This window comes from Geotrypetes seraphini, chromosome 11 (assembly GCF_902459505.1).
Source record: "Geotrypetes seraphini chromosome 11, aGeoSer1.1, whole genome shotgun sequence".
In the NCBI taxonomy this organism is placed as follows: Eukaryota; Metazoa; Chordata; class Amphibia; order Gymnophiona; family Dermophiidae; genus Geotrypetes; species Geotrypetes seraphini.
Window position 1 is genome coordinate 75060679 of NC_047094.1, and position 25787 is coordinate 75086465.

At 45.3% G+C, this 25787-nt stretch overlaps 1 protein-coding gene across 1 annotated transcript in view; it reads right to left on the reverse strand.

The window, feature by feature from the left end:
• LOC117345885 (protein BTG3-like) overlaps positions 1-14264 on the reverse strand; it is a 60218-nt gene extending 45954 nt beyond the window's left edge. Inside the window, exon 1 of the mRNA XM_033915176.1 lies at positions 14168-14264. Coding sequence (XP_033771067.1) covers positions 14168-14181 — 14 coding nt within the window. The 5' untranslated portion in view covers positions 14182-14264. The remainder of the gene's footprint in view (positions 1-14167) is intronic.
• Positions 14265-25787: the final 11523 nt, after the last annotated feature.

A 25787-nucleotide genomic window follows, 5' to 3' on the forward strand; every position in this document is an offset into this window, starting at 1 on the left:
TTGGCACTTGCAAGTGGAAGACTGCCCTAGGAACGGATGTCCAGGTCCAATAATAGTTAAAGGCTTCATTGGGGCAAATTTTGGGAAGAGGCCAAGGCTCATGTGGCCCGCTCGGCACCTTTGCAAGTCACATCACGTTGCGGTGCTGATTATCCATTAACCTGCTGCTGGGAGCTGCATTTCCTGGGGGTGGCGTTTCTGCGGGAGCAGGAGAGGCATGCGACGCTGTGGGAGGGTGAGCAGGCAAGAGGGATGAAGGGGAGAAGTAGATGCCGGCAGGGCGCCTGTGCCCCTCTCCCGTTCTGAATCAGCGGCAGAAGCAGTTTCTCTGGCGGTGAGTGAGGGCGGGAGGGGGGAGTTGCCGGCGTGTTCCCTGCCTCCGTGTTCAAAAATGGAATTCGGCACGGACCCAGAGATCACAGTCGCAGGAAACACACCGTCCTAAGTGCGCATGCGCGCTTAGGATTTTATTATAGAGGATAGACTGTCCCTGCTAAGAAGAGCTTACAATCTAATTTGGACAGAGAGATAAGACATGTAGGGGAAGTTACATATAGAGGGATATACATTTTCAGTCTGCCCAGACATTCCCCCTTAAGATCTCTATGTCAAACATTTACACATTAAATAATGGCTTTCTGAAATAATCAATCTGTCTATATATGTAACTGTCACTATTTACACATACAGATACTTCTAAAATGATGTCTTTAGTGTCCTAATCTTGTTTACATCTCAGATCCATCACATTCATTAGAAGCCATTGGAAACTGTACTTGGAAACTGTAAAAGCCACAATAGCTATCATAAGATTTTATTTTGTTTTTGAAAAACACATGTTAATGGGCACTAGCTCTGGAGAGAGTTGGATTGGTCACAAACCAATAGACCTTCTGCTGGACTAACCAAATAATTTTTTGAAAGGCAATGCTGGGCCAGTGGGCCAGCTTGATGACTCAGTGGACTATGTTGCTATTGTGTGAAGTGACTTGAGTTCAATTCCTGTTATAGGTCTTCCATACCCCAGGTCAACTGAACATACTGCAGAGATGGCACTCATAACTTTTGTAGAGAGGCATTATAGCCAATGTGTAATCATGACACCCAGTGGCCAGATTTGCAAATAAGATGGAAGCAAACAGAAAATAAAAGGATAAACCCCTCCTTAATTGCTCATGGCACCATATCCCAGCCTTGGTTTTGACTGAACTAGATGCCCAAAGAAACAGGAGGAAACTACCACATCAAACAAAGGCAATGCTACACATGAGTAGGGAGGGAGGAGGGAAGGACAGAACACTAGTTTCTTTTTCAGTTGGCAAAAAAGATAATCTGAAGAAGGGCCCAAGTGGTCTCAGAAAACTGATTCACATTAAGCCTTTTGATTCTTCTTATGTTAGTCAACTAAAATGTATCATGGCTTGTACAGAATCCTGGTGAGTAGGACTCGGAGGAAAACATTGTAACAAGTAGATCAAAGTGATAGCCTCTTTGATCCTCTCGACTACCCAAAGCCAAAAGGGCATCTGTCTGATTCACATAAAAGGGGGAAACGAAGGAACAGGCCACAGCAGCAAAACATGCTCCTTTGAAAATTCCAAGAAGGGAGCACAACAAGAAAAGGCTTGCAACTCTGACATAAGAATAGCCTCATTGGGTCAAACCAATGATCCATCAAACCCAGTAGCCCGTTCTCATGGTGGCCAATCCAAGTCCCTAGTACCTGGCCAAAACCCAAGGAATAGCAACATTCCATGCTACCGATCCAGAGCAAGCAGTGGCTTCTCCCATGTCTTTCTCAATAACGATGGACTTTTCCTCCAGGAAATTGTCCAAACCTTTCTTAAAACCAGCTATGCTATCCGCTCTTACCACAACCTCTGGCAATGCATTCAAGAGATTAACTAATCTCTCAGTGAGAAAATATTTCCTCCTATTGGTTTTAAAAGTATTTCCCTGTAACTTCATCGAGTGTCCCCTAGCTTTTGTAATTTTTGATGGAGTGAAAAATCGATCCACTTGTACCCGTTCTACTCCACTTAGGATTTTGTAGACTTCAATCATATCTCCCCTCAGCTGTCTCTTTTCCAAGCTGAAGAGTCCTATCTTTTTTTAGTCTTTCCTTATATGAGAGGAGTTCCATCCCCTTTTTCATCTTGGTCGCTCATCTTTGAACCTTTTTTAGCACCTCCATATCTTTCTTGAGATAAGGAGACCAGAACTGTTTGCAATACTCCAGATGAGGTCGCACCATGGAGCGATAGACAGGCATTATAACATTCTTAGTCTTGTTAACCATTCTTTTTTAAATAATTCCTAGCATCCTGTTTGCTTTTTTTGGGCGGACGTTTTCATCGTATTGTCTACGATGACACCCAGATTCATTTCTTGGGCACTAACACCCAAGGTGAATCCTAGCATCCGGTAACTGTGATTCGGGTTATTCTTCCCAATGTGCATCACTTTGCATTTGTCCACATTAAATTTCATCTGTCACTTGGATGCCCAGTCTTCCAGTTTCCTAGGTCTGTCTGCAATTTTTCACAATCTGCATGAGTTTTAACAACTTTGAACAGTTTAGTGTCATCTGCAAATTTAATCACCTCACTCGTTGTTCTAATTTCCAGATCATTTATAAATAAGTTAAATAGCACCGGTCCCAGAACAGATCATTGTAGCACATCACTGTTTACTCTCCTCCATTGAGAAAAATGACCATTTAACCCTACCCTCTGTTTTCTATACGATAACCAATTTCTAATCCACAACTGAACTTTACCACCTATCCCATGGGTCTTTAATTTTCTCAGGAGCCTCTGATGAGGAACTCTATCAAAAGCTTTCTGAAAAACTAGATACATTACCGTATTTTCACGCATATAACGCGCGCGTTATACGCGTTTTTACCTACCGCGCATACCCCTCGCGCGTTATATGCGTGAGCGCGGTATACAAAAGTTTTAAAACATAGTTCCCACCCCCGCCCGACGCCCGATTCACCCCCCCAGCAGGACCGCTCGCACCCCCATCCCGAACGACCGCTCGCACGCGCTCCCACCCGCACCCGCATCCACGATCGGAGCAAGAGGGAGCCCAAGCCCTCTTGCCCGGCCGACTCCCCGACGTCCGATACATCCCCCCCCCGGCAGGACCACTCGCACCCCCACCCCGAAGGACCGCCGACTTCCCGACAATATCGGGCCAGAAGGGAGCCCAAACCCTCCTGGCCACGGCGACCCCCTAACCCCACCCCGCACTACATTACGGGCAGGAGGGATCCCAGGCCCTCCTGCCCTCGACGCAAACCCCCCTCCCTCCAACGATCGCCCCCCCCCAAGAACCTCCGACCGCCCCCCCCAGCCGACCCGCGACCCCCCTGGCGACCCCCACGACCCCCCACCCCCCTTCCCCGTACCTTTGGTAGTTGGGCCAGAAGGGAGCCCAAACCCTCCTGGCCACGGCGACCCCCTAACCCCACCCCGCACTACATTACGGGCAGGAGGGATCCCAGGCCCTCCTGCCCTCGACGCAAACCCCCCTCCCCCCCAACGACCGCCCCCCCCAAGAACCTCCGACCGCCCCCCAGCCGACCCGCGATCCCCCTGGCGACCCCCACGACCCCCCCACCCCCCTTCCCCGTACCTTTGGTAGTTGGCCGGACAGACGGGAGCCAAACACGCCTGTCCGGCAGGCAGCCAACGAAGGAATGAGGCCGGATTGGCCCATCCATCCTAAAGCTCCGCCTACTGGTGGGACCTAAGGCGCGTGGGCCAATCAGAATAGGCCCTGGAGCCTTAGGTCCCACCTGGGGGCGCGGCCTGAGGCACATGGGCCCAACCCGACCATGTGCCTCAGGCCGCGCCCCCAGGTGGGACCTAAGGCTCCAGGGCCTATTCTGATTGGCCCACGCGCCTTAGGCCCCACCAGTAGGCGGAGCTTTAGGATGGATGGGCCAATCCGGCCTCATTCTTTCGTTGGCTGCCTGCCGGACAGGCGGGTTTGGCTCCCGTCTGTCCGGCCAACTACCAAAGGTACGGGGAAGGGGGGTGGGGGGGTCGTGGGGGGCGCCAGGGGGGTCGCGGGTCGGCTGGGGGGGCGGTCGGAGGTTCTTGGGGGGGGCGGTCGTTGGGGGGGAGGGGGGTTTGCGTCGAGGGCAGGAGGGCCTGGGATCCCTCCTGCCCGTAATGTAGTGCGGGGTGGGGTTAGGGGGTCGCCGTGGCCAGGAGGGTTTGGGCTCCCTTCTGGCCCAACTACCAAAGGTACGGGGAAGGGGGGTGGGGGGGTCGTGGGTGTCGTCAGGGGGATCGCGGGTCGGCTGGGGGGCGGTCGGAGGTTCTTGGGGGGGGCGGTCGTTGGGGGGGGGGGGGGTTGCGTCGAGGGCAGGAGGGCCTGGGATCCCTCCTGCCCGTAATGTAGTGCGGGGTGGGGTTAGGGGGTCGCCGTGGCCAGGAGGATTTGGGCTCCCTCCTGGCCCGATATTGTTGGGGAGTCGGCGGTCCTTCGGGGGGAGGGATGTATCGGACGTCGGGGGGGGGGCATCAGGCTTTCAGGATGGGGACAGACCTTCAAGGGGGGACAGTGCACGGAAGTCAGGGGGGGTGAACGGAGAGTCGGGACAGCGCACGGAAAGTCAGGGCAGTGCACGGAAGTCAGGGGGGGTGAACGGAGAGTCGGGACAGCGCACGGAAAGTCAGGGCAGTGCACGGAAGTCAGGGGGGGGTGAACGGAGAGTCGGGACAGCGCACGGAGAGGCGGGGCAGTGCACGGAAGTCAGGGGGGGTGAACGGAGAGTCGGGCAGCATGCGCGGTATAATCGTGAGCGCGTTATACCAAAGTTTTTGTGCTTATCATCGTGATTTCTGCGCGCTATACACGTGTGCGCGTTTTATACGGGTGCGTGTTATTTGCGTGAAAATACGGTACATCAACTGGCTCACCTTTATCCACATGTTTATTCACATCTTCAAAGAAGTCAAGCAAATTGGTGAGGCAAGATCTCCCTCAGCTGAACCCATGCTGACTCTGCCTCATTATATCATGTTTGTCTACGTGTTCCACAATTTTATTTTTTATAATTGTTTCCACCATTTTGCTCGGCACCAAAGTCAGGCTTACCGGTCTGTAATTTCCCGGATCCCCCGTGGAACCCTTTTAAAAAATCGGCGTAACATTGGCCACCCTCTAATCTTCAGGTACTACAGATGATTTTAGCGACAGGTTATAGATCACTAACAGCAGGTCAGCAATTTCATGTTTGAGTTCTTTTAGTACCCTGGGATGTATGCTATCTGGTCCAGGCGATTTATCACTTTTTAACTTGTCGATTTGGCTTAGTGCATCTTCCAGATTCACCGAGATTTCTTTCAGTTCCTCCGAATCATCAATCTTGAAAACCATTTCAGTTCAAGTAGATCTCTTACATCTTCTTCCATAAAGACCAAAGCAAAGAATTAATTCAGTCTCTCCTCTATGGCCTTATCCTTTCTGAGCATCTTGCAGAAGTAATAGCTACAAGAAAGCATAGAGATTCTGTCCTGGCCCCTTGTTGCCATAACTATACCAAGTGCCAATTCTATTAAAGATTTTTACCATTGGAAAACCACCAAGCAAGGGCAACAGACCAAATAAAACATAATCATGTGGCTTTCATTAAATATTTTGTCAAGGCAACACCAAATAATTAAATACTAATCAGCAACATATTATTTTTCTCAGTAAGGGAGATGAAAGCATCCCCATCTCTATCCCCATTTCAACATCTTCTTTCTTTCTCCAGCCCACCCATATGGTCCAATATATCCATTCTCCCCCCTCTCTCTCCTTCTATAGTCCAGCAACTCCAAACCCATCGCCCCCTACCCTCTATCTCCATGGTCCAACATCTCTGTCTTCTGTCTTTTCCCCTGTCTCACTGCTATCCGGCATCTCCTCTCTCACCTTCACCTTACTTTCCAGCTTTTCCCTATCACACTCCCTTCTATGGTCAAATGTCTCCATTTTCTCTCTTTATTACTCTCCATAATCCTCTCTCTCACCCCCTGTGTTCCAGCATCTAACCATTCTCTCTCCTTTCACCTCCGTCTCCATAATCCAGCAATGCCACTCTCTTTCTCTCCACTCTCCACAGTCCAACATCTCTACCTTTTCCCCTTTTGCTCCACATCTATGGTCAAGCATCTTTCCATATCCCTTCTCTCTTCCCCCACCTCCCAACAGCTCTACTCTCAATCTCTCTTTACATAAGAACATAAGAATTGCCACTGCTGGGTCAGACCAGTGGTCAGTGCCCAGCAGTCCCCTTCTGCGGCAGCCCTTAGGTCAAAGACCAGTGCCCTAACTGAGATTAGCCTTAACTGCGTACGTTCTGGTTCAGCAGGAACTTATCTAAATTTGTCTTGAATCCCTGGAGTGTGTTTTCCCCTATAACAGCCTCTGAAAGAGCGTTCCAGATTTCTACCACTCTCTGAGTGAAGAAGAATTTCCTTACGTTTGTGCAGAATCTATCTCCTTTTAACTTTAGAGAGTGCCCTCTCGTTCTCTCTACCTTGGAGAGGGTGAACAACCTTTCTTTATCTACTAAGTCTATTCCCTTCATTATCTTGAATGTTTCGATCATGTCCCCTCTCAGTCTCCTCTTTTTAAGGGAGAAGAGGCCCAGTTTCTCTAATCTCTCACTGTACGGCAACTCCTCCAGCCCCTTAACCATTTTAGTCGCTCTTCTCTGGACTCTTTCGAGTAGTACAATGTCCTTTTTCATGTACGGCGACCAATGCTGGACACAGTATTCCAGGTGGGGGCGTAACATGGCCTAGAACAGCAGCATGATAACTTTCTCCGATCTGTTTGTGATCCCCTTCTTAATCATTCCTAGCATTCTGTTTGCCATTTTTGCTGCCGCTGTGCATTGCGAAGACGACTTCATTGACTTGTCTACCAGTACTCCCAAGTCTTTTTCCTGGGGGGTCTCTCCAAGTACTGCACCAGACATCCTGTATTCGTGTATGCGACTTTTGTTACTGACATGCATCACCTTACACTTATCCACATTAAACCTCATTTGCCATGTCACGGCCCATTCATCGAGCGTGTTTATGTCACATTGCAGGTCTTCGCAATTCTTCTGTGTTTTCACTACTCTGAATAACTTCGTATCGTCCGCAAATTTAATCACCTCGCTCGTCATACCAATTTCCAGGTCGTTTATAAATAAATTGAAGAGCACAGGCCCAAGCACCGAACCCTGTGGCACTCCACTCGTGACGCTTTTCCAGTCCGAGTATTGTCCATTTACCCCCACTCTCTGTTTCCTATTCGCCAACCAGTTTTTAATCCACATGAGTATCACCCTTGATTCCATGGCTCACAATTTTTCGAAAGTCATTTATACAGGACCTTGTCGAACGCCTTCTGAAAATCCAGATTTACAATGTCGACTGGGTCACCCTTGTCTATCTGCCTGTTTACTCCCTCGAAGTGCAGTAAGTTCTTCAAGCAAGCTCTTCCTTTGTTGAAGCCATGCTGGCTGGTCCTCATCAGATTATGTCCGTCAAGGTGATGATCAATGATGAGGTCCTTCCACTCCCTATGGAGTATTTCCTGTCTCCTCTCTACCCCACAGTACAACATGCAGCATCTCCCTTGATTCTCATGCACCACTGCAATGGTCCAGCATTTCCATCTTCTCATTCTTCTCTCACCCACCTTTGATATTGCCACCTTGACCTATCAAACAATAAAGAAACACAGGACCTTTGAGAATATGGACTTGCCAAAGGACAAATGTCCCTAGTAACTGGAAGTTGAGTCAGAGGGGGAGGACATGCATCAGACCTTAAGCGCACACATGTCATGTTCCACATGGCTAAGATAAACAATTACGGTTGTTTTAAGAGGAACTCCAACCCCATTAAGTGCGGTCCTGAACCACCAATGAGGATGTAGGAAGTAGTAAGGATGAGGAAGTAGTAAGAAACAGGGAGAAATAGATGTATAATCAGAAATTGGCAAAGCAGTATAATTTTATAGTTCAGAATGTGATAGTTCAGAATGGGCATATCCTTGAGCCCATCCCCTGTGCTTTCTAAATCCACATGCTGAGCAATATACAAGTATTCAGGAAACACTGGCGCAGGAACAGGGACTACACTGATTGAGATGGCAGATTCCTGACCCAGATCTCAGCAACAGTTCAAGCTCCAGGTGGAGTCCCATAATTGCTCTAGCCCCATTGCAAAATTCCAACACCACAGGGCCACCACCTCACAGTCATCCAGCAGAACACAAGCCAGAGGCACTGACCTCTCTCCTATACCTTGCAGAAATCACAGAATAAGTATCACACAGCTTCCACAACCACTGGCAAATAAAAGACACAACAAACTGTCTGCTCCATCATCTCCTAATAGAATAAATTAAAGTTACTTTTGCTATGGATTGTGGGAAATATATCACATGCAAGCAGATCATGAGACAGTGTAAGAAAACAGTGTCTTATAGCTGAAATCCCCAGTGTGCCACAAGAGCTAACTGTCCATGCAAAGCAGTTAAGGGAGAAAGTCCCAGAGACACTAAGATTGCAGAAGAAGAGATACACTCAAAGAAAGAAAAACACAGTACAAGATAGGCAGAAAGGCTCAACTTTTATGTTCAGACATTGATCTATGTAATTCCCAAAAGTAAATAGAAATATGTGAGTCTCTATGCCCATATGTATCTCTGTGCCCTTCAGCTCCAGAGGTGACAGGCCTTATCCAGTGCCCATCCTTTGAGATCTCCAGTCCTAGAGGTGCCATGCTTTGTATCCTGGTACCAAACCCCTGAGCACACCAGTCCTAAAGGCGACAAGCACTGCATCCCTATGTGAAAGGCTCCATATACCTGTGCCCATTCCCTAAGTTCTTAAGTCGTGGAAGTCAGACTCTATATCTTTGTGCCTAATCCCCTATGAGTTTGCAGTCCTAGTAGTGTCAAATTTTCACACGTACCAATCCTCTGTGGATATCCAGTGTTGTCAATTGGTGATTATTTCTCAGGGACTGATGTAACCTGATTGTAAGCACATCCCACAGCACATGACAGTTTTGGAAGGGTGACAAACCTACCCAGCCCATGTTGACATTTTTCACCTTGTGATGTTGGCAGCCGAATCAGCCCTGATTGACTAGCATTGCAAAACCATTGTTACTGAGTGTTTCATCATCTTCAAATAGCTCTGAGTCCATCACCAAATTTCCCCAGCAGGAGAAAAACACAGGGATTTTAGCTACTGAGAATGCAAGGGAGGAAGAAGAGAGATTCAGATTCCCAGAAATTACCCAGCAGAAACAATAAAATCTAGTTCCATCCACATTCTCAAGAACATGAGATAGACATGGTAATCCCCTGAAGTCTTAAAGTTCAGATCACTTCTTGTTTTGTATTATATACTCAGAGGACAGTATTACTAGGGAAAGACAATCAGAAAATTTTCATTTCATGTTGTTTTCCATGACATTTCCAGGAATGTTTGCTTTATTTGTTTTCTTGTGGCATTTTGTTATTGTTGCAATAGATTTTTATTGAGTTTTTCAACAAAAGAGCTGGCTTGCAAATAGTTATTAAAAAAAAAAATCCTGTAATCACCCCCTTTGGTATTTCCATGGACCCTCCTCAGACCCTCTAATTGTTCCCTTTGTGCCACCCGTTCTCCTTTCAAGCCCTTCAAATGCATAATGGGAAAGGGACTGGGACTTATACATTGCCTTTTTGTAGTTTTACAACCACACTCAAAGCGATTTACATACAGGTACTTCAAGTAATTTCCCTATCTGTCCTGGTGGGCTCACAATCTATCTAATGTACTCTCCTCCCTTTTAAGAAGCCGCGTTAGGTTTTTAATCACCAGCTGTGGCAGTATTAGCTCCAACGCTCATATGAGCATCGTAGATAATACCGCCACGACTAGGGATAAAAAAAACAAACGTGGCTTCATAAAAGGGGGGGGTATGTGACTTGCTCAGGGTCACAAGGAGCAGTGTGGGGTTTAAACCTACAACCATGGGGTACTGAGGCTGTTGGTCTAACCACTACACCATACTCTCCACTAGAATAAAATGCCTTTCCAGAAGCCCATACATTTCCTTCAATGTTGCAAATGGAATTAGTCCCACATCCTCCTGTAGCTGCCCAAACCAAGCGAGACCTTTTTTTCCCCTCTATTTATACACCCTTAAGTCCCATCCCTATCTAATCCAGTGTCACCCAGGAATCTCATCAGTGCAGTTCTCTCCAGTTGTGTAAAAGTAGAAAATTGTTTTAAGTGCAAGGATTATAATGATATAGAATGAGTGGTAATATGTAGGGATGGGCTGTCCATAGAAACACGTATTATGGAGGGGAGATAGGTACAATAAGGGGAGAAGAATGGAGAATCCCTATGTATCATCTTTTAGAAATGTGGGAAGAAAGGGAGGGGAGGCAGCTTATCGAACAGGGTAGCATCAGGTTATGAATCAGATGTTGACTGACATGAACCAGTTTCAAAGAGAGGCCTTTCGTATGATAATTCTGCTGTGAGTGTTGTCCATTTTATGTATAGAAGTTTATTAATTGATAATTGTTTCTTGTCCATTTTACGATTATGAATGCTTTTTATTGTAAGCCCCTTAGTTTTTTTAAGAAGTAAATAAATAAATAAATCTTCATTCTTTATTCTAGTCTACTTTGGGTGGACAGGCCCATAAATTCCTATATTTAAATCAGCACTTAGCTTTTCTCTTGCCGCTGTGTCTTTTATCCGCTGTTAAGACTTATTTCTACCACAGAAGCATGCGCAAATCCTATTATTTATTTAATTTGTTTTCTATCCCATTGTCCCCAAAGAACTCAGAACGGGTTACAGGTTAAACAAACACAATTTCAGATTTTATCCTAACTTGACACATACTAGGGTCTAATATTAATATACATAATACAGTGGTACCTCGGAATCCAAACGCTCCAGAACTCGAACAACTTGGAATCCGAACTATTTTTTTTAAATTAAATTTTGCACCGGAATACGAACGCTGCTTTGAAATCCGAATGTACAGGAACTGCAAGCGTTGCTCAGCCCAAAGCTTCCCCTCTGACACAGCTTCCTGTTTCTGCCTGGGTGGTTCGCGTCAGAGGGAAGCTTTGGGCTGAGCACCACTTGCAGTTGCCGTTGCCGATCTTGCTGTCTACGTCAGTAGGGGCCTGATCTTGCTGTCTCTGCCAGGGGGGCTCGATCTTGCTGTCTATGCCACAGCGCATTGTTCCTGCACAGCCCTCAGGCCATCTATATTAGCCATGTGTCCAGCGAAAAATTTATTTGAAAATCTGAGTTTGAGGGGCCAAGGAACAGATCTATTATTTTCAATGGGAAAAACTGTCTTGGAACTCGACCGTTTTAGAACTTGAACTGGGTTCTGGAACGGATTAAGTTCGGATTCCGAGGTACCACTATATACAGTTTACTGGTTACAATTTGCCATAGTTATCCTTACAGTGCAAGGATTTCAGTACAAGTTTTATCCTAATTTGACACACAGATAGTTTACAGGCCCTCAATAGTGTGTATGTGTGTGTGGGGATGGGGGGGGCTGCAAGTGAGAGAGAGAATGAGTCACTATCACCAGTGGCCTAGTAAGGAGGGAGGCGGTCCGTCCCGGGTGCCATCGTGCTCGGGGCGCCAGCACCCCCTCCTTCCCTTCACCCCACCTCCCTTCCCACTGCTGGCCTTCACATTTTTACTGGTACTGATTCTAGGCTTTGTCATCTTCCTCAGTATAAGACCCTATATATAATCCAACACCCAGGCTCTCAACCGTGATTTACCACCAAATTTTGTCAGTCTCATAATCAAAACAATGCTCAAAACTAGCAAGACTGTTGTTCTGTTCCTTAAACGGTCAGTGATATTAGGGCTGTCTCAGCCTTTTTGAAAAACTCAAGTGCTCATAACATCGGCCTAGGTTCATTGGCTTGTATTTACCCAGGGGCAATGTCTCCAAATGGGTTCATTTTGCACATAGCATGACAGTAATGAACCTCACTCCTAAGCAAGAGTAGGTAGAGTATGATCTCAGGCTCTCAACTTTATTGCTAAAGCTTGCTGTAGTACCTCCATATGCCTCTCTGTGGCCTTCTAAGGTTTCATATCGTGCAACAATAAACAGAAATAAAAAGGAAGATACGGTGATATCTTTTTTATTGGTTTAAATGAATACATTTTTTTACAGACTTTCAAAGGCAGAACCTTCTTCTTCATGTCATATATGAGCAAAAGATGACAATTTCAAAATATACAGTATATGTTAGACTTGAAAAACATTCCAATGACAGTCTTGAGGAAAAGGTATGGGAGGATGAGGAAGTAGTAAGAAACAGCAAGAAGTAGATGGGTAATCAGAAATTGGCAAAGCAGTATAATTTTATAGTTCATAATGTGATAGGAAGCCCAGATCCTACCCTATCACATTATAAGCCACAAAATTATACTGTTTCTCTCCCTGGTTTCTTACCACTCACCTTTCCCTCAAGACTCATTGGAATGCTTTTCATGTATCATACATATTTTCATATTGCTCTCTTTTGCTCATATCTGACCTAAAGAAGAAGGCTCTGTCTTTGAAAGCTTGTGAAATAAAAAAGGTATCATCTTTTCTTTTGGGGGGTTTTAAAATTTCAATTATGACCTTTAAAGTGGTCTGTAAACATGCAACCACACTTTCTTATACTATACAACAAACACTTGAAGCTACTTCCTCATTTCTGTATTTTAGCCCCCTCCCCTCCTCCCCCTTCTTCCCTATCGCTATACTCTTTCCTGTTCCCATGTGTATTTGAATTGTCATGATTCTTTTGGTTACTACTTTTGCTAGTAAACTATTACCAGCACTGTTCCTTTTTATTGAATATGTATGAGTCTCGCCAGTGAATCAGGCAGTTACTACTGTGTCTGCGTGATGTTGTTTATGCTGTCTCAAAGATGGCTGCCCCCAGAGAAAAATGTGTACCCATTTTATATCAATTTACTTAGCTGCTTTATTCATTCTCTAAGAATTGTAGGTGTCTATAAAAACTAAACAACATCTTTTGGGCAGGTCCTGTTTCTCTGAAACTCCCCTTATGAACGGAGAAGCCACTGAAGGAATTCCCATGAAATTTAACATTTGAGAGGTTTACACAGAGAAGAATTTGACATGATACATAAGAGTGAGTTGGGTATAAACCATAGAAGAGACATGAGAGTGAGGGGGAGGAGAGGGGTAGTAAGTACAATAGACATAAAGCAAACCTAGATAGGGAGGAAAGAGACAGAGGGCTAGAGGGTGGAGTGGTTGATGTGAACTGTTGGTGGGGGATGTGAGGACAGAAGTACATGATAAGTGTCCATCATCCCAGGTGATTAAGCTAAACACCCTGAAACAACTGTGTATCTCTTGAAGGACATCGTTGTGAGCTTTATAGTGGCACTTGTTTCTGTAGTCTGCTCCACCAAGATCACCAAATAGTCAGAGACCAGTAGAAGAAAAGCACCTATAATTAATTTTCAGATTTTTTTTACTGTTAAATTTCAGTTTTCAGGAAGGTTGACAGCCACATTGTAATGTATATTTTATAATCCCTACAGAGACCAGCACCATGCTTGTCTGACACAAAAATCACAAGGCCAGTGAAACCAGAGGTAACACAAAATGCTGTGTTAACACTGAGCACCTCAACTTCTGGAAGACACAAAAACAGTCAGAAAGAAAGGTGTGTGTTGGAGGGGAGGGAGAGGAGAGAGAGAGTCAATTCAACCTCAAGTCCAGGATATGAATTATAAACACCTATACTTTCACAGTACTTTTCATGATAATTTACTATTCCCTGTGGAAAAATCTCACGACACAGCCACGACTCACCCAAAATCCTCTAGACAAGTTTTCTTTAAATATAGTTACCGTAGTCCTCAAAATATTATTTGCTTTCACCCCTCTTTCCTCAAAAACCTTATGTCATCCCATTAAGAAAACTGTACCCCACATTTTCAGCACAAATTACACCGGCATCATTCATCATAAAAATTAAGAACATCAAAATTTTAAACTGGTTAATATCTTTGCATCAACTTCTAAGCTTTAAGAGATCTAGGAGAGGATTAAATAAAGCTGGAAGCACTTACCCTATTGTCTGCATCTCTGGAGTTTTTCTTACTGCCACGCGCTCTCGCTCTGTCTGTGTATGAATTGTAATCGTGTGCTCCAATTTCACTACAGGGAAGTGACTCAGGGAGGACTCAGCTGGAGGGAGGGGATTCCCAGCACCCTGTGATGTCACACACTAAATAAGGAGATCCTGTGCAATACCCACTCCCAAAAGTACAGCCTATGTTTGCAAGCAATACTGTCCAAGCTAGGGCACGAACAATAGCAGGGTCTGCTGGGACGGCTGCTGAGCACATTGCAGTACCGGGTGAACACCAGCCTCTCACTGTGGCACTGTAATTGCCTCGATTTTGTGTTTTAGGGATTTACACAGTTTTTGGCAGGATCATGCCCATAAGTCCATTCATTTCTTTCCCCAAAGCTGTGGCCCTGAGAATGTCTTTTCTCCTGAGGTTTCCAAGAAAATGTATAGTGAAATTTCAGGATGAAGAAAATTTTATAAGATCCTAAACAACTACTGGAGCTGATTTAGTCACTGGAAAATTTGGTGAAGGGAAAATCAGGGAATGTTTCTGATTGCCTCTGGTAGCTGGTGATGTATTTTAAGGAATTTTTCCTTAATGGCCCTGGAATGATTCCTGGATGCTCCCACTCTGTTTAATTTGTTAATTACCTTTTTTTTTTTCTAAATATGTTTATTTTCTCCTAATTTTCTTTTTGATGATGTGAAATAAAGTATATTGTTTCAAAATTGCAATTAAAAAAATGTTATAATTTGGAGATAATTGGAAAGTAATGAATCAAGTAATGAATTAAGTTCTGGACCAGTGACAATCTGATGTATAAATCTTGGGCGGCAATGAGAAATTGAGCTGCCTTGAGTGACATCACTAAGGTCCTTTGGGAAAATGTATTTGAAATGCCAATTTCAAATATCTTTTTTTGGCTGAGATTGAAAATAAGGGAATAAACTTCGCTGTTGAATGCTATAGAGTAGGGCTGCCCACGCTTTTTTGGCTTGCGAGCTACTTTTAAAATTACCAAGTCAAAATAATCTACCAACAATAAAAATGCTAAACATATATTTATTTACATATATACCGAGTGCACTTGGCCCAGGCGCCTCAGGCCCCACCTGTGGGCATGGTTTCTGTCGCCTGGGCCAATCTGTCCCCATTCTGGACCCGGCTAGCCTGCCGGACGGGCGTGCTTGGCTCCCGTCCGTCTTGCCAACTTACAGGTACAGGGAAGGGGTGGGGGTGGGGGGGTCGTGGGATCGGCAGGGGGGGTCGCGGGTCGGTTGGGGGGGCGATCGGGGGTTCTGGGGGGGCGGTCATTGGAGGGAGGGGGATTGTATTGAGGGCAGGAGGGCCTGGGATCCCTCCTGCCCGTATTGTAGTGGGGGGTAGGGGGTCGCCGGGGCCAGGAGGGCTTGGGCTCCCTCCAGGCCCAATCCAGTAGGGGGGGTCACCAGGGCCAGGAGAGCTTGGGCTCTCTCCTGGCCCATTCCTTTCAGAGGGGGGGTCGCCGGTGCCAGGAGGGCTTGGGCTCCCTCCTGACCCGTTCCTTTCGGAGGGGGGTCGCCGGGGCCAGGAGGGCTTGGGCTCTCTCCTGGCCCGTTCCTTTCGGAGGGGGGGGTTGCCGGGGCCAGGAGGGCTTGGGCTCCCTCATGGCCTGCTCGTACTCGGCGGGGGGGGGGGGGGGGGGTTAAGATCATCGGGGCAAGAGGGCTTGAGCTCCCTCTTGCCCTGATATCGTCGGGGGGGGTGTCACTTTTCGACGGGGCAAGAGGGCTTGGGCAGGAGAGATAGGGAATCTCTCCTGCCACGGGTCGCGGCAGTTCAGGTAGAGGAGTGATGGCATCGCGATAGGGGAGATGAGGCATCTCTCCTGCCGTGATGGTTGCGATGGGTAGGTTTCTGGCCCGCTGAACTGATGGCGCCAGCGGCCATCAGCTCAGCGGCCCCTTTTTCAGCACTTAGACCTGGTTTGACTTCGTCTAAGTGCTGACTAGGCAACCTGTAAATGTTTTGGTTATACCTGTTGTAAGCCTAGGTGTAGGTCGGCCCACCTCCCGCCCACTGCCCGCCCTTTCCCCTCCTCTAAACACACCTCTTTTCTCTTTGTGCGTCTAGAGGCAGGGGAAAGGCCTAAGCTGTTTTTAGATACGTCTAAAAACCAGCTTTGGTTATGGGTACTTGGACGATCAGGCTTTTTGATCGTCCAAGTAGCCATTTAGGACACTTTTTAGACAGGATTTTTTTTTTATTATGAACCCCTTAGTGTTTACCTTGCATAACAGCATGAAAATATATGGCAGAATAAATTCTATGTGACTGCTTCCGCCCTCCCTGCTCGAAAAAGAGAGGAATAGCGCCACCCAGCCCTCGTGAGATTTAATGGTGATCCGTGCGATCTCTTTGCAGTTCTCGAGAGATCTGTTAGTTGCTCGCCACCTGTTCAGAGTTCTCGTGACATTCGCAGGCAACGTTTACCTTAGCAGCTCTCGCGAGAGTTTGTGTTGGAGACGGCTGGTGCCCTTGTGGTAGAGATGAGTTACTGGGACATTGAGGATGGCAGTGACTGTTTCCTTAAAATGTGGATCACTACTAAAGTTGGAGCCACACTTGAATCGTGATTGGGAGGGGTCAGAGCTAGGGGCTGGGGGAGGGTGTTTGAAAGGTGAATTGAACATACAGCTTCAGGCGAGGTTTCCTGCGCGGTACAGTTGTGAAAGGCAGGACGCCGCGATCGACTCATGTTGCCTTTGCAATCGACCGTTAGATCGCAATCGACGTGTTGGGCACCCCTGTGCTTAAGTATTCTATCTACTACTATTATTAATTATTTCTATAGCGCTGCCAGACATACACAGCGCTATACAGAGTCACAAAGAAGAAGACACTCCCTGCTCGAAAGAGCTTACAATCTAAACAAACAAGACAGACAAACAGGATGGATACAGTTAAGGGGAACGGTTAGTCAGTTGGCAGGATGGTTTTCAATCTGCTTTTAAACAAGTTAAAGGAAGGAGCTTGACGCACAAACTCATTGAATTTATTCCAGGCATAGGGGGCAACTAGATGAAAGGAATGAAGTCTGGAACTGGCAGTGGAGAAGGGTACAGCTAAGAGCAGCTTATCTGAGGAATGGGGTTCTCTGGGAGGTGTATAAGGAGAGAGAGGAGAGATATTGAGGAGCAAGCAGAATGAACACACTTGTAGGTCATCAATAGGAGCTTGAACTGTATGTGAAGGTAGATAGGGAGCCAGTGAAGTGATTTAAGATGAGTCGAGCAGCAGAGTTTTGCACAGATTATAGGGGGGAGAGGCAGTACTGCAGGAGACCAGTTAGAACAGGGGTCTCAAACTCAAACCCTTTGCAGGGCCACATTTTGGATTTGTCGGTACTTGGAGGGCCTCAGAAAAAAATAGTTCATGTCTTATTAAAGAAAAGACAATTTTGCATGAGGTAAAACTCTTTATAGTTTATAAATCTTTCCTTTTGGCTAAGTCTTTAAAAATAATATTGCAATTTATAGCTAAAGAGACATATGATGATCAAGAAATTATTTTATTTTACTTTTCTAATTATGATAAACATACCGAGGGCTTCAAAAGAGTACCTGGCGGGCCGCAAGTTTGAGACCACTGAGCTAGAAGTAGATTGCTCCAAGCATGAGGTTAAGAAAGTGTGGACAAGGGTCCAGGTAGTATGCTCAGAGAGAAAGGGGCAAATTTTGGTGATGTTGTATTCTCCATTAATTTTGTCAACTGCACAATAATAATTTTTTTTGTAATTATGTTTTGAGGGGGCATGTCAGGTTGGAGAGCAGGCAGCTCAACATTGAGAGAACTCAGTTGTTTGTTATTTTGATAGCGCACACTTTTTAACAGTTTGCTTTAAAAACTGTGAGCTCAGCCAAAGCTCTAATGCAGCATTTTTCAGCCGGTATGCTGTGGCTGCTCCATAAGTGTGCTGCAGTCAAGAGATGCAGGGGAATAGGGTTTGCAGAAATCTTGGGCTAGCCATGGGTTCAGTTTAGCCACCTGGAAGGAGAAGGTTTTGTCAAAGAACCTTTTGAAATGACATAATTTTAGTGAGGGGAAGGCGAACAGGGTAAGGGTGGGCAGTGGCCCTGACCCCAAAGTGATTGGGAACTACATTTTCTTCCTCCCCTTCTCCCCTGCTTTCTGCCCAAATACCAAATTTAAATACCTAAGATGGTGGGGATCCCAAAGCCCTGCCAACTAAAGACCTCTTCCTCCAGTCCATCGGCCAGAACTCTCCAAGCTCTGCAGCTGGTGGCAGCTCATAAGAACATAAGAATAGCCTTACAGGGTCAGATAAATGGTTCATCTATCCCAGTATTCCATCTTCATGGAGGCCAATCCAAGTTACAAGTACCTAAAAACCCCCAAATAGTAGCAGCATTCCATTTTCCATCCCATGGACGTTTCCTTCAGGAACTTGTCCAAACCTTTTTTAAAATCAGCTACATTAACTGCTCTTACCACATCCTCTGGTTTAATTGTTTAAGAACAATTAAAAAGTAATTATAAAAACAAGTGTAGGCGCTCACCAGTGCTTCCAAAAACGGTGCCATGATCGTGTCTACAGAGGTGCCTAAGCTCAAAGTAGGCATGGTTAATGCTGAAAATGAGATTAGTCACCCTCCTTAGATTCGATTTACATCAAACATACTGTATGAGCTGGAAATGTAGGCTTTCAAAACCCTGGCTCTCATTTTTTCCAGCGTCTATGTTTGACAGTAGCTGCGATGATTCTACAAATGGTGTCATTGGATGATTGACACACAACTGGCGCCAGCCGATAATGGTGCCATTTGTAGAATTCGGCCCTTATTGCATTAGATCAGTGTTCTTCATTGTAAAACTTGGGGGCCAGTAGTGATGGTCCTTACTGACCCTAGGTCCCTGAGTCTTCCTCCTCCAATGACTGGTGCTACTTCTATAGCCATTGCTCTGTTTTCTACCTGATCTCACAGAGTCTGCGGTCTAAAATCCAAATTTTTCCTATCAGACTGAGGAGTGTGGAAATCCAGATACTGTATGGGTCAAACTCATTGAAACACAAGCACTAATCGATTAGTAACACTCTAAATCTACAATCTAGTAACACTGATTAATAGATTGTAGATTCAAACTCATTGAGACCCATGTGCTACCAGAAGAAATCAGATGGCCCAAAATTCAGTTGGGAGCCCCATTCAGTGTATCAATGTTAAGATAAGTTTATTTATGGGTTTTATACTGCAAAAATATTTAAAATATTAAAAAATTAAGATAATGATACATAAGTGGCCGATGAGGAGGTGTAACTTGAACTTTACATGAAATATGATGTTCAAGTGTAGCCGCTGAGGTCACAGAAGAACTGTAATTAAATGGTGCTCTAATGAATGGGAGAGAGATTTAAGGAAGAATTGAAGCAAGCAGCATAAGAAGATAATACAGGGAGAGTGTGACATTTGTTATTGAGTCCAAAATTCAGTCCGGCAGCCAATGGTTTTTCTAAAATACTGTGGAAAGACAATGATCCTAATATGGACTTTAATAAAAGAGCCATAGTTCCAAATAAACATTAAAAAAACAATTTCCAAATAAACAAAATAATCCACATAGGAAATGGAAATCCATATATAAATCGAAAAGACCTAGTCCGCTAATGGAGCAGGTCCCAACACGGTCTGCGTTTCAACAAGATGTCTTCCTCAGAGGTCCATAAGAGTCCTATGATGCTGACTATGTGGAAAAACTGGTATGTGGCAAATCAAACATGTTGGGTCCTGCTCCATTAGTGAACTAGGTCCTTTCGATTTATATGTGGATTTCCATTTCCTATGTGAATTATTTTGTTTATTTGGAAATTGGCTTTTAATGTATATTTGGAACTCTGACTCTTTTATTAAAGTCCATATCAGGATCATCGTCTTTCCACAGTGATTTTTTTAGTTTGTCTTGGATTTTCATCTTTGTGGATCTCTTAGGGTCAATTCTCTTTGGTTTGTGCCGATTTTCTAAAATACTGGCCATGGTGTTTAAATAAATACATATACTGTATTTATTCAACCACATTTAGGGGTCATTTTATCAAGCTGAATAGGGGTTTAACACCCGCTAAACCGCCTGCCACGCTAGCCGCTAACGCCTGCATTGAGCAGGTGTTAGTTTTTTAGCTGGGCGCGGGGATTAGCACGTGATGAAATGACTGACGCGCTAACCCCATTAGTGCGGCTTGATAAAAGGACCCCTTAGAGACCACTTGTTCAGTGCTGGATATATCTATTCCACAGCCTTCTATCATCTATAGAGACAGCAGATATTCAACCACTATCCACACACTTGAGCAGTTTAATTTAGGAAGCCTTTTTCCTGGCTTAAACAACTGAGGCTGTTATTGGACAGACTTGCACGGTCTGTATCCCATATATGGTAATTCAGTGTTGGATGGGCTGGGGTGGGCATCAATGGGAAATCCACTAACTTGGAACATGAGGATGTTACTGGCCAGACTTTATGATAGATATCCTGCAAACAACAGGATGGTTGGATAGGCTGGAGTGAGTTTGGATGGCAACTTCAGCATTTGGAACCTAGGATATTACTAGACTTTATAGTTTATGGCCCAGAAATATCAAAGAAGAAACAAGTTAATTTAATCATGTATTTTTTAATGAGTATAACTTATGGGCAGACAGGTTGGACCGTTCAGGTCTTTATCTGCCATCATTTACTATATTACTATGAGAGTGCTGCTTTCTATGGTTAGGTGAAATGTCCTTGTTTTGCCCTAACTGCCTTGGGCTTATTAGAGGGCAGTGATGTCCATGAACCTTGGGAAAGTCACTACTTATTCCTGGCATTGGTGACATGGAATCTTGCTACTTTTTTGGACTTCTACCAGGTACTTGTGACCTGAACTGACCACTATTGGAAGCAGGATACTGAGCTAGATGGATCATCAGTTTGATCCACTATGGCTTCTTATGTTCTTTGTAGTTTACTTTATTTGCTAGACTGTCTATAAAATAATTGCCTAAGCAATATACAATAAAAAATATATTATGTTCATTTATAGGGAGGTTACAGTAAGAACAAAACACAGAAAGAAGTTTTTTTTCTAGGAAAAGGGGCTGGAATCCCTCCTTCCTCCAGCCCCCTGCGACCACACGCTTCCCCTTCTCTGGGCCTACCATAAGTCCCTGGTGGTCTAGTGACCTCTTTGGGCAAGAGAGTATCCTGCCCCAAAGTGGCTCCTACCTAAGCCGGTTTCAATCTCAAAATGGCTGACACAGAAAGCTGCAGCAGCAGGGAGTGCATACAGGTAGAGGAGGGAGGCGCTTACGTACTGGCAGCAGGTACAAAAAAGTGCAGCCACAGAGTACCAGCACATACCAACTCAAAAAAAGCCCTGTAACAGATTCATCATAATCGAGAAGCAAGTAATCGTAAGACACAAAAGGAGGGTAGTGAAATGTGAGAAGACTTTAGAAAGGTTTGAAGGATAAAATGTTTGGATGATGCAAGCAAAATCTTTCTAAAAAGAGAAAACCCTTAGGGAAGAGCAAGTCCACACTGTCTAGGAATGAAACCCAGTTCCACCCATCTACTGATCCAGAGTCGTTCACGCCCAGGGTTTCTGTGAGGTGTGGTTTAACCAGCGTGATACGTCATGAGACTACGTACACACATGAATACGTAGATACATCCAACCTGCTCAACTATGGCCTCATGTCTCAACAGATCAGCATTTTCTCTGGGCCCTGCCTAACATGAGACAAGAGAGTACTTAGGATACACCCTCTCTCTGCACATGGTACAGTCATTGCTCAGAGCTGTTTACAGGAATTTGGCACTTAAGACTAAGTGAAAAATATACCCTGAACTCTATGTACCATGACAAGATGGGAATTTTACATTTTTATATTTATCTATAAATAAGTGGAGACAAATGGGACCCTAGTTCCAAAAGTGTGACTCATAGTTTGTATGGATATATGAGTGTGAGAACCAACTACCTTTAACCTCTACCCAACTGGTTAGCAATCCATACCTTGTGAAACAGTAGCAGTTGAAAAAGAAGTGTGCCTTATAAGTCCTTGCTGTGTTACATCTTTCTAGCTTCTACTGAAAACCAGAATTTATTATTCCATAAAAATGACTGGATTCTAGATCTCATTAATGGTAAAACAAATTCCCTCCACTTCACATAGAAATACAATTTGTTTTGTTTCCTTTTGGCTACTATGGGGGTCATAATCAAAACTTAAACACATCTAATAGCCCGTCCAAGTCGGCATTTGGATGACCTAAAAGACAGGTCGTCCAAGTGCCGATAATCAAACTGACTTTCTGTCATATCCAAGGACTTTTTAGGCCTCTGAATGCCACTGTGCACCCAGAGCTAAAAGGGGCGTATCTGGAGGAGTGGTTAGGGTAGTATTTGGGTGGGATGTGGGTCAACCTAGACTTACTCATCCTGAAGGATTAATCGAATGTTTCACGAGACTTCCTGGATGAAATTTGCATGTTGTGAGTTAGATGATGTAAAAGCAGGTATAAATGCCAAAAGGGTATCCAAAGTGACTAGATAACCATTACAGAGAAAATGTAAAGACCCACACACACTCCCCCAGTGATCACTGAACCCCGCACATTGCCACAAATATCAGAATAAAATTGTACATACCTGTCTCCGAACATCAGCACCTGCTATAGGAAAGCCTAGTGGAGCTGCTTAAGTAGCCTGGGGGTGGGCTAGTGAACCATAGAGACGAGGACCCAGGTCCATAAGCCACTCTAACCACTATATTTATGGTGGAACATGTGCACCCACCAAACCCCTCCAAAGCCCTACTCTACTGCCATATAGGTGCCACCTGCAGCCATAAGGACTAGTGGGGTTGTAGACAGGTGGGTATAGTGTGTTTTGGAGGGTCTCACCATAACCTATAAGGGAGTTCTGGTGAGATGTTTATGTGGTACACTTTATGTGAAGTTCACATCAGTGTCCTGTAAAGTGCCCTACTGCTCTGTTGCCATGTCTTAGTGGGCAGTCCATTACAAGATTGGCACCTCCTATCCCCAAATGGTCTTGTTCTGGATGTTTGGGGCATGGACGAAATTTTGGTCAAAAATGTGGTATAAAGATAGATGTACTGGCGGTCTGGATGAACAATAGCCTGGATGTCCAGATAGACAAATGTTTGAAAAAAAAAAAATTAGACGTATTTTTCGAGAATGGACATTTTCCCACTGCCAACTTTGGGCATCTAGCACCATACGACCAAATTCGACTTAGACGTTTGTTATGATTATGCCCCCCCATGAGTTTCTTCAGCGGTTGCCTACTTTCTCTTATTCACTCTCCCTAGGCCCTTCTGCCTCTCCCACCCCCCCAACTTCCTGAATCCCATCACTCCTGCCCTAGTACCATCACCCTTTTGAGAAAGAGCAGCAGAGACATGGGATCTCTTTTGCCCAAAGGAGAGGAGAGAAGAAATTTTATATATACATGTTTTGTTGACAGCATGGTGGTAAGGTGGGCAGGGCCGGATTAAAGGATAGGCCTAGTAGGCACGTGCCTAGGGCCCGAAATGGTCAGGGGGGTCCGATGAAGGAGGGTATCAGAGCAACGTGGGCCCCCCAATCGACGGAACGTGAACTCGCAGGCCTTGAGCATGCTCAGATGCTCAAGGCCTAGCAGAAGAGAAGGCCGATCTTCGGGCACCGGCACCAAACACAGAACATGCCGGTGCCGGTGCCCAGATGAGGGTAAGAAGCGTTGGGGGGTGCCGGATCGCGTGGGGGGGGGGGGTGCCAGATCACAGGGGGGCCTTTGGGGGGAGCAATGCCGATTTTCGTGGGGGGGGGGGGAACGCATCAAAGTGAATTTCCATTATTTCCTATGGGGAAACTCGCTTTGATAAATGAGCATTTTGGATTACGAGCATGCTCCTGGAACAGATTATGCTCGTAATCCAAGGTACCACTGTACTTGGAGGGGAACGTACCAGAGGAGTTACAAATTTGGTTGTTTATACATATGGGTTAAAGTTGGACGACATAGAGTGAGGCAGTTGAGAGGAGTCCTGGGCAAGTAGGTGGGAAGGGAAGGAAGGGGAGATTTGTTCAGATTTGTTTAGGGCTTGCATAGAACTAAAACTGTACACTGGCACTGGTATGGTAATCTTTGTTGTTTGTTTTGAATTTAATAATAAGAGAAAAAAGAAATACAAGTGGAAATAAAGAAGTAAATAAGAAAACAGGTGGGGCAGGGGGGTAGGGCATGGGCGGGGCTAGAGGGCCCAGTGTACTTGTGTGCCTAGGGGCTCTCGAAGAATTAATCCCGCCCTGAAGGTGGGGGTGGGTTTTTGGGGGAGGTGAGGAAGAGGGATTCCTCATTTGTTTTTTAATAAGAAACAATGTTTTTAAAATTTCTGTCCACATCCCTATCTGCCATCCCATAACTTTGAATTTACACAGCAACAACCTTACCATTTGCTAATGCTTACATAGAATATAATGGTTAAAATTTGGCACATGCTAATATTTAGCATGCACTAAATCGGCTAGTGCGCCTTAGTAAAATGACCAAGAACTGCGGTGCCCTGATAGGTATAAGGACAGGGCAGGATTAACTAATAGGCCAAGTAGGCACGTGCCTAAGGCCCGAAATGATCAGGGGGGCCTGATGAAGGAAGGCATCAACATTGTTTTTTCCAAACGGTGATGGGCCCCTCCAGCATCGATCGGTAACGCGGGCCCCACCCGATCAGCAACCCCCCCCCCCCCACCATCGACAGAAAGTAAGACAAGCAAGCAACACAGGTAAGAAAGGCAACGGGAACTGTAATTTTGCAAGTGGTGCTGCTTGCCCAAAGCTTCCCTCTGAAGCAGCTTCCTGTTTCCGCCTGGGTGCATGGTGGGATGGGGCAGGCAGGGGGCCCAGTGTACTTGTGTGCCCGGGGGCCCTCGACGAATTAATCCTGCCCTGTATAAAGAAAGTTGTTTGTGTGCACCAATGAAAATCTTGCGTTACTGTATGTAGAAGTTGCAGTCTCTTATACCCAAATTCACACTTAATCCCTGCTGCATGTTGCTGCTAGAGAGAGGATGCTGGCATAGATAGCCCTAACTGGCTGTATTTCTTCAATATTACAAATCAGTTAAAGGAGTGGAAGCAGTTTAGCTTAAGGATGGATATTATACTACTACTAATCTTAACTGGTATATATTTTCGACAAAACACTATCAGTTAATTTGCTTCATAGAAACATAGAATATGACGGCAGAAACGGGCCATCGGCCCAACAAGTCTGCGCACTCTAAGAACCCTCCCCCCTAAGTACTTCCTCGAAGTGAACCCACATGCTTTCCCATTTTTTCTTAAAATCGAGCATGTTGCTGGCCTCAATTACCTGAAGTGGAAGATCATTCCAACGATCAACCACCCTTTCGGCGAAGAAATACTTCCTAGTGTCACCATGAAATCTCCCACCCTTGATTTTTAACGGATGCCCTCTTGTTGCAGTAGTTCCTGTAAGGAAAAAGATGTCTTCTTCTACCTCAATAGGGCCAGTAACATATTTGAACGTCTCTATCATGTCTCCCC